This window comes from Carassius gibelio, chromosome A5 (assembly GCF_023724105.1).
Source record: "Carassius gibelio isolate Cgi1373 ecotype wild population from Czech Republic chromosome A5, carGib1.2-hapl.c, whole genome shotgun sequence".
NCBI lineage: Eukaryota > Metazoa > Chordata > Actinopteri > Cypriniformes > Cyprinidae > Carassius > Carassius gibelio.
In genome coordinates this window covers 38640605-38649755 of record NC_068375.1, presented here as the reverse complement: position 1 = coordinate 38649755, position 9151 = coordinate 38640605, and the positions used below count along the sequence as shown (strand labels likewise).

The 9151-nt window shown below is 30.8% G+C and overlaps 1 protein-coding gene across 1 annotated transcript in view; it reads left to right on the top strand.

The window, feature by feature from the left end:
- Positions 1-8458, top strand: part of hpda (4-hydroxyphenylpyruvate dioxygenase a) — a 9212-nt gene extending 754 nt beyond the window's left edge. The window contains exons 4-14 of the mRNA XM_052598598.1: positions 950-1054; positions 1184-1226; positions 2317-2399; positions 3273-3362; positions 3435-3541; positions 3655-3732; positions 3837-3999; positions 5595-5666; positions 5744-5866; positions 5962-6078; positions 8220-8458. Coding sequence (XP_052454558.1) covers positions 950-1054; positions 1184-1226; positions 2317-2399; positions 3273-3362; positions 3435-3541; positions 3655-3732; positions 3837-3999; positions 5595-5666; positions 5744-5866; positions 5962-6078; positions 8220-8339 — 1101 coding nt within the window. The 3' untranslated portion in view covers positions 8340-8458. The remainder of the gene's footprint in view (positions 1-949; positions 1055-1183; positions 1227-2316; positions 2400-3272; positions 3363-3434; positions 3542-3654; positions 3733-3836; positions 4000-5594; positions 5667-5743; positions 5867-5961; positions 6079-8219) is intronic.
- The last annotated feature ends 693 nt before the right edge of the window (positions 8459-9151 follow it).

Sequence of the window (9151 nt, the reverse complement as noted above, 5' to 3'; positions counted from 1 at the left end):
TTTAGATATTAACACAGTCGTCTAAAAGTATATTGTGTGGTTTAGGGATGAAAATCTGCTGTAGAAACAACTTGCTCTCAGAAAATGTGAATTAATGTGAGAAATAATTACAAAGAAGTGGCAAATAATAGACTGAATTAAACAACATTTTGAAAGATTAGAAAGAACTAGTGTTTTCTGTACAATCCAATAGGGCAGAAAAAATATATATTTTCAAATATATATATATATATATATATATACAGCCAAAAATATCGTCTGTTTTTAATATATGTTTGAAAATATATTTAAGCATATACATTTTATTTTCACAAGCTTTTAAAATATATTAGCCCTCAATTTATTGCAATTCAAGATAATGCATTCACATCAGGAATATTATAGTTATAGTTATTATAGTTCTGTTCTTTGAAATAAAATAGAAAATTAACTGAAAAAAAAAAAAAAAAAAAAAAGTAAACTTATTTTATTTCAGCTAGTTTCCAATGCAACAATTCTCATTTTCATGTAGTTTAACTTGATGTGCTAAAATAACTGAAACTAAAACTGAAATAAAAAATTATAAAAATAATTAGACATATTAAAAAACAAAAATGTAAAACAAAAAAACTTTAACTTAAATTAATATGAAAGAATAAAATATGAAAATTAAATCTAATTAAAAATATTAACAAAAACTATAGTGAATATGCCACCTTTTTAGAAAACGTTAACATATAACACAACCATATGAAGGTCAAAACAAATAAATAATAAATAGAGAAACAATACATTTATTTTACATTTTACTGTTTTATTACAAATGTGGTCTAATTTTCATCACGGGATCATCTTTGTTTAATGTACAGTGTTGTTTTCAGTTTTTTCCCCAGAACAGATTAGTTTTTGGTGATTCTGAAATTCTTTAGTTTTGTCCCTCATAACCTCAGAGGGTTCCCTTGTTCTCCAGGCTGCGGTGTTTTACTGTGATAAGTTTGGTTTCGAGCCGCTGGCGTATAAAGGTCTGGAGACGGGCAGCAGAGAGCTGGTGTCTCACGTCATCAGACAGAACAAGGTGTGTGTGATATACACTAATACACAGGTCTTATAATGACCACCGGCTCCAGAGAACTGCTGTGAAATCCAAACCGCACATTCATTTCACAAGCGCCTCACAGACACAAACAGATCTGTTCTTTTCCAGATCATCTTCATCTTTGAGTCCGCTCTGAACCCGGGGAACCAGGGTATGAACCGTTTCAATTATTCTCTAAAGAGTCTGGTGTGAAGACAATCCAGGTCATGTGATCGCAATGCGTTACTAAATTTAATGCACTATATTTTGCATTAAGAAAATGTATAATTATTATTAATATTATTTATTTTTTTGCTTAATAGTAATGAGAATTTTAGGGTTAAAATGGCATGACAAAAAAAAATCACTGCAAAAATTTAAAAGTTATTTACAAAGTAATCACAAAGACATAAAACAGAATATTAATATAAATAAAAATTAATAATAAACTTATTTTTTCCAGCTAATTATTAATTTTATTTACATTCACATTTAAGTTAATTATTTATTTCTTTCATTTTTTTAACAGTCAGGAGAATTTGTTGTTGTTTTGTAATTTTTTTCCATTACAGTAATGATCATTTGAGGGTTAAAATGGCTTTAACTCTTATAATAAGAATATTACAGTGCAAATAAATAAATAAATAAATAAATAAATAAATTTAGATAAGATGATGAAATATTCTGGTCCAGGTCATGTGATCGCAATGCGTTACTAAACTTAATGCACTATATTTTGCATTAGGAAAATTTCTAATATTTTTTTTTTTATTTTATTTTTTTTGCATAACAGTAATGCAGTAATTTTAGGGTTAAAATTGCATGACAAAAAATAAATAAATAACTGCAAAAATGTGTTGCATTATAAAGTTATTTCAATGACAAGTACTCACAAAAACATAAAATAGAATATTAATTGAAATAAAAATTAATAATAAACTTATTTTTTCCAGCTAATTATTAATGTTATTTCCAATCACATTTTAGTTAATTTTTTATTTCTTTAATTTCTTTTAACAGTAATGAGAATTTGAAAATTAAATGGGATTATTACCATGATAATTAATAAAATTGTGTTTTCCTTTGTTATTTTGTAATTTTTTCCATTACAGTAATGATCATTTGATGGTTAAAATGGCTTTAACTCTTATAATAAGAATATTACAGTGCAAATAAATACATTAATTAATTAATTTAAATAAGATGATGAAATATTCAGTTAACCCAAGGTTAAAATGACCCTGGTTAAAAATACATTACAGAATTGGGGGAACACCTCATGAAACATGGAGACGGAGTGAAAGATGTGGCTTTTCAAGTGGAGGACTGTGACTTTTTAGTCAAGGTACATCAGCTGTTTTATCCCACACATGATAGAGAACACATGTTTGTGATATGACATTAATTCAATGACAGTTGATTACAATATAAGGAGAATTTAAGGGTTAAAATCGGGTTAACTGGCATGAAAAGAGCGAAAAACCTTTAAAATCAGCATTATTTGTAATTATTCACATTTTAAGGTTAACAGCATTATTTTTTATTATTTTTCTTTTTTTATTGTATTTTTTGCAATGATGATTAGGGTTTACCAGACATGAAAAGAATATCACAAGGTACAAAAAAACTCAAAAAACATAGAATAATTGTTTTATTATTATTATTTTTTTAGAACTTTATAAAAAGGGATTATTTTCATGACAGTTAATCCAATGTTATGCTTAAAAGCAATTTTTGTATTTATTTTTTTGCATTACAGTAATGAGAATTAGAGAGTTAAAATGGGTCATTAAAAGAACATTATAATGCAATAAATAAAATCCTTGCATAATGCATACTTAGTGCACTTTTTTTATATAATTTATAAATTATTTATAAAAATATATATTTTTAAATTATTATTTTATTTTAGGCATTCTTTCCATGACAATTAATCTTTTTTATTAATTAATTAATTTTTTGGATAGCATCAGCATTTTCATTTCCATTACAGAAATGAAAATGTGAGGGTAAAATGTGTTTAATTGATAAAAAAAAAGGTTATAATGCAAAAGAAGAAAAAAAAAAGAAAAAAAAAAAAAAAGAAAAAAAAGTTTATAATGCAAATAAATCAGTAAAATAAGGAATTAAGATAAAAATAGACAACAGGCTCTTTTAAATAGCCAGTTAATTAGAAAGCGACTGCACAGAATGAACTTCACAGTGTTTGTGTTGACAGAAAGCCAAAGAGAGAGGAGCAGTGATCGTCAAAGAGCCGTGGATCGAGCAGGATTCGGGAGGAAAAGTCAAATACGCCGTAATTCAGACGGTAGGTCAGACACACACTGTACTCTACACTCACTATCTCGACTATCTTGAGCTGGAGATGTGATGTTTGCAGTACGGAGACACCACACACACGTTTGTGGAGTACATGGGGCCGTATAAAGGGCTGTTCCTGCCTGGATACAAGGAGCCGATGTTCAGAGACCCTCTGTTAGCAAAACTGTGAGTCAATTTACCGGGATATTCACTCGAATTACTCAAGTGCACCTCAAGTCTTACGTCCTTTAGAAACCCCAAAATGCATTAAATAATATGGGTTTCTTTGTCTCTCAAAGGCCTCCGGGACATTTAAACTTCATCGATCACATTGTGGGAAACCAGCCAGATGATGAAATGGTGCCAGTTTCGGACTGGTGAGGGTCACACGTCCGGCAAACAGATCAATAAGACGAATCGGAGGAAAGGTCACGGGCAAATAACTGGATGTGTGTGTGTGTGTGTGTGTGTGTTTGTGCAGGTATCAGAAGTGTCTGCTGTTCCACAGGTTCTGGTCCATCGATGATAAGCAGATCCACACCCAGTACAGCGCTCTCAGGTCCATCGTGGTCACTAACTATGAGGAGACCATCAAGATGCCCATCAATGAGCCAGCCACGGGGAAGAAGAAGTCACAGATCCAGGTTCCTCCCACAGATTCACAACCTCAAGACTGATTGATTGTTTATTGGTAGAGGCTGTGATTCCCAAACTTTCCAGAATTTCACTTCATGTAATTTAATGGTAAAATGACCTACAGATAAACATCAAATACTGAATCTTTTTTTAATTAAAGCTTTTTTTTGATCATTTTATTTTACAATTATTTTGTAGAGGGCTGCACGGTCAGTAATTATATTGGAATTATTTTAATATATATTTTAATATTTTATAGCTTTTATTAATATTTTGAATCCGTTTTTAAAATTTCAATTTTCATTTTAATTTCATTTAAAGATAATTATTATATTTCTTTGTCACTTTTAGTATTTAGTTTTTTAATTATTTCTCTATAGTTTACATTTTTATTTTTTATATCAGATTTAATTATATGTTTAGTTGTTTTAGCATCAAGTTAAACTAAATTAAAATACTAAATGTTGCCCTGGAAATTAATAATAATAATAATAATAATAATACATTTTATTTCAGTTAACACCTATTTATTTTTATATATTTTTTTTTCGTTTGGTTATTTGCTTTTAGTTTTAGTTAATCACAATAACCCAGATTATAAGTTATAAAAAATTAAGACATAAATATATTATGCTATTGTTGTAAATTGCAGTTGCACTATAAAACAAAAACAATATTTTAATAATTATAAAACAAATGATATCACACTACTGATATTCTTCATGTTCTTTTAATAAAATGTTTTTTTTTTATTAAATGTTGAAAACATCAGTTCATAGAAATGTCATAAATTATGTCAAAGTGAACCAAGCAACATTAAAATAATTGAATTAATTATTAGCTTTTACATTCCAATTAAATGAACTATTAGCTTTTCATCAACTTATAAACTTAAGTTGGCTTTTTCAAACATGCACTAAATGCTACATTTTTAACCCAAAAGTTGGGTTAGTCCACATTTGACCCAAAGTTGGGATGAAAATATTATATGTTGCCCTGGAAATTAATAATAATAATAATAATAATAATTTTATTTCAGTTAACACTTATTTTTATTTTATTTTTTTGTTGGGTTATTTGATTTTAGTTTTAATTAATTAAAAATAACCCAGATTATAAATGATAACTCTATAAAAATTAAGAAATAAATATATTAGGCTAATGTTGTAAATTACAGTTGCACTATAAAACAAAAACAATATTTTAATAATTATAAAACAAATTATAAATATAAAATATAAATTATTTTAATAAAATGTTTTTTATGAAATGCTGAAAACGTCCGTTCATAGAAATGTCATAAATTATGTCAAAGTGAACCAAGCAACATTAAAATAATTGAATTAATTATTAGCTTTTACTTTCCAATTAAATGAACTATTAGCTTTTCATCAACTTATAAACTTAAGTTGGCTTTTTCAAACATGCACTAAATGGTACATTTTTAACCCAAAAGTTGGGTTAGTCCACATTTGACCCAAAGTTGGGATGAAACAACACAGTATTTGTTAAACAGGTGAGGTACACACTTTGCCTAAAACATCAGAAACCTGTAATAACCATCCATTGTAGCTCTATAATGCTCTCTTGATGTTTTATAAAGGAGTATATCGACTATAACGGAGGACCTGGAGTGCAGCACATCGCGCTAAACACCTCCAACATCATCCAAGCGGTACGCTCACATCTCCTCTCAATATCATTCACTCCTCATACACCGAGATAAAGACGAACTCTTTCCTGATGGATCAGATCGTGAACCTCCGAGCTCGAGGGATGGAGTTCCTGTCCGCTCCTGACAGCTACTACGACAGCCTGCGACAGAGACTGAAGACGGCCAAGATCAGGGTGAAGGAGGACCTCGAGACGCTGCAGGTTTGGAGAAACTTGTATGACTGTGGATTCTAGTAAACATGTTGAACGGTTTTCCAAATGCATTTTGAAATCTGTTGCTGTTTTATCCAATGCAGGAGTTAAAAATCTTAGTCGACTATGACGATAAAGGTTACCTGCTACAGATCTTCACTAAACCCGTGCAGGACAGACCCACGCTCTTCCTGGAGGTCATCCAGAGGAACAACCACTTTGTGAGTCTGTGTTTGATCTCTTTCATCAAGGCTTCAATAGGGAAGCCCATTTTTGACAATTAATATAAAATTAACGACTCTCAGAATTGCGTGATATAAACTCACAATACTGAAAGTTCTGCCACTGAATAACAAATAAAACATGGTTATAATTGAGACTTTTTATTTTGCAATTATGACTTTTTTTTTCATATCTTATATATATATATATACATATATTCAATTGTAAGAAAATAGTCTTTTCTTCCTCAAAATTTGACTTTATAACTCGAGAAAACAAAATTTAGAATTTTGAGATTAAAAAGTAACATTATTTTGTTTTTATTCAGAATTCTTGCAATTGTTACTTAATAGCACGCAATTACAAGCTCTTATCTCAGTTCTGATTTTTTTTTAAAATTGCGATGTGTAAAGTTGTAATTGCAAAAAAAAAAAAAAAAAAAAAATTCTGATTTTTATTTTCATTTCATACAAGCTTCCATACTTTAAAGTTCTGCCACTGAATAACAAATAAAACATGGTTAATTGTGACTTTTATCTCGCAATTATGACTTTTTTTCGTATCTTGCAATTGTAAGAAAATAGCCTTTTTTACTCAAAATTTGACTTTATAACTCGAAATTCAGAATTTTTAGATTTTTTTGAATTTTCATATTTTGTTTTTATTCAGAATTGTTTATATCTTGTAAATCTTACTTAATAGCACACAATTACAAGCTCATATCTCAGTTCTAAAAAAATTTAATTGCGATGTGTAAAGTTGTAATTGCAAAAAAAAAATAAAAATAAATAATAAATAAAATAAAAATAATCAGATTTTTATTTTCATTCGATGACAGAAACAAGCTTCCATACTTTTTAATGTCCTGAGATTAACATGTGTTTACATTTATTATTTTAAATCAAGCACAAAGAAGGAACAGATACTGTCATCACACACTAATACCATATACAAATATTTGGCAAATGCTTTTATCTAAAGTTATTTACAAATAAGGAGGATTTCCTCATCAGGAGGCAATAGCATGAGAAGTGCGAAAAGGCAAAGTTTCAAAGACGGACCAGAACAGAGACAGAAATAAAAACACAGTCAATGCATGTAGTTATTTATTTACAGGATTCAGTCAAGGTCTCTAAAAAGATCTCAAAATAGATGAGTTTTTAGACATTTCTTGAATGTTTTAAGGGTTGGGAAGATTATTCCACCAGCGGGGAACGTTATAAAACCATAACACAGCCCTACATCTTGATTTTTAAAATAAAATAAGCATAAAATAATGTCATGCATGTGAAAGTGGGCTGAGAATTGATCAAAGAGTTGTAATGTGGCTCATATCCAGACAGGAATCGTGTTTGTGTGGTGTTTTTCTGCGGATTGAGGGAGAATACAAGACTTCTTCACCGAAACAAATGGTTGTAGGAAGCAGAAATGCTACAAAATGCAACACATGTTGTGAGAAAGTGTGAGGAACTCAAGCAAAACAGACACTATTTTTGTAAGAAATGAGTATTGGATTTCATTCAGTGAATCTGATGCAGGACGGTGTAATGCATGATGGGTAAAGATTACAAAAAAATGATTGGCATCAAGCCATATGAAGGATTTTATGAGATCAGTGGTATAGTCTGTACGAAGGTACAGTAAATCCAGATACAGTTACAGAAAACATGTTTGGACAGGGATATCGTTTTATTAGAGGCTTTTTGAAGCTTGTGAAGGAAGTGCCTAAAGATGAGACATTTCTATCTGAATCACACTAAAGGGGGCTTTACTTTCTTCAGTGGTGCTTAAAACGTCAAACAGAGCAAGAAAATGAACCCAACGACACTAACAGATCAAATCCAAAGACTGGTTGGTTGTTAAAGGATCACAAACTCAAACTGAGAGATGTTTGCAGATAAATACAGGTTGTACTCGTGATGTCATTATTACTTATCTGCGGCATTTCATTCTTCTGGTGTGATAAGCAAAGCTGTGAGGTAAATGTGTAAAAAATTGTTGAGCGTATTTTAGGTTTTATACTTCAGAACTGCACATTTACTTCAACGTTAGTTGCTGTTGCTTTGTAATTATTTGTGAAATTGACTAGCAATTTCTCGGGTCTAATTCTCCCGTGACTGTGCCATGTCTTATCCACCAGGGGTTTGGAGCTGGAAACTTCAAATCTCTGTTCGAAGCCATTGAGAAGGACCAGGACGCCAGAGGAAACCTCACAGTCCTCACACCGGAGAGCCAGGGCGTCCCAAAGGCCTTTTACTAACACACACAGCTGCAGAAAGGTGATTTACTCAAGCCTCGTGCTGGAGTGAAATAATGATATGACACCATCAGTTAACACCGAACGTCCACTGCATCAATAAAGACATAAGAACTGTGTAACGTGTTTGTATCATTCTCTCTTTTGTTCATCTGCTACATTCACTTTCAGAGTCAAATGGGTTTCTTGCCTGTGGTTTCATTTTTCATTGGTTTCATTTACACCAGGGCTGTCCCTATAACACATGACACTCTTTCATTGCTGGCGGGTTTTAATTAAGTGATAAAAAGCAGTTGCAAATGATGTACAACATAAATATAGGCACCAATAAAACATGTAACACTTTGTTTTACTACTAAATAATATGTAATATCTAATATTTAACATACATTGGAAAGATTTCCGTGACCTCTCTTGCGATCTTGACGTGATTTATTTCCAGAACATGATGCATTATGGGATACACTAAGCCTCGAATATAGCGCGCTGGAGGAATATTTGAGATGGGTTGGATTCAGTGTGCGTTAAAGACATAGTTCACCCAAAAATTTTATTTAGGCTGTGTTTTACTCACCGCAAAGGCATCTTACAGAAGTTGTAAATAACTTTCTTTTTTCAGACCAATCCAGTTGGAGTTATTACTAAAAATTGTCTTCAATTAAGGTCAAATCATTGCAGTCAGCGTTGGAGCGCATCAGTCCAAAAGACGTGAAATAAAAAGCGCCCTTCCGTAAAAAATAAAAAAAGTGTCTCACACGGCTCCGGGAGGTGAACATAGGTGTTTTGGAAGAAAAATATCCATATTCAAACTGTAA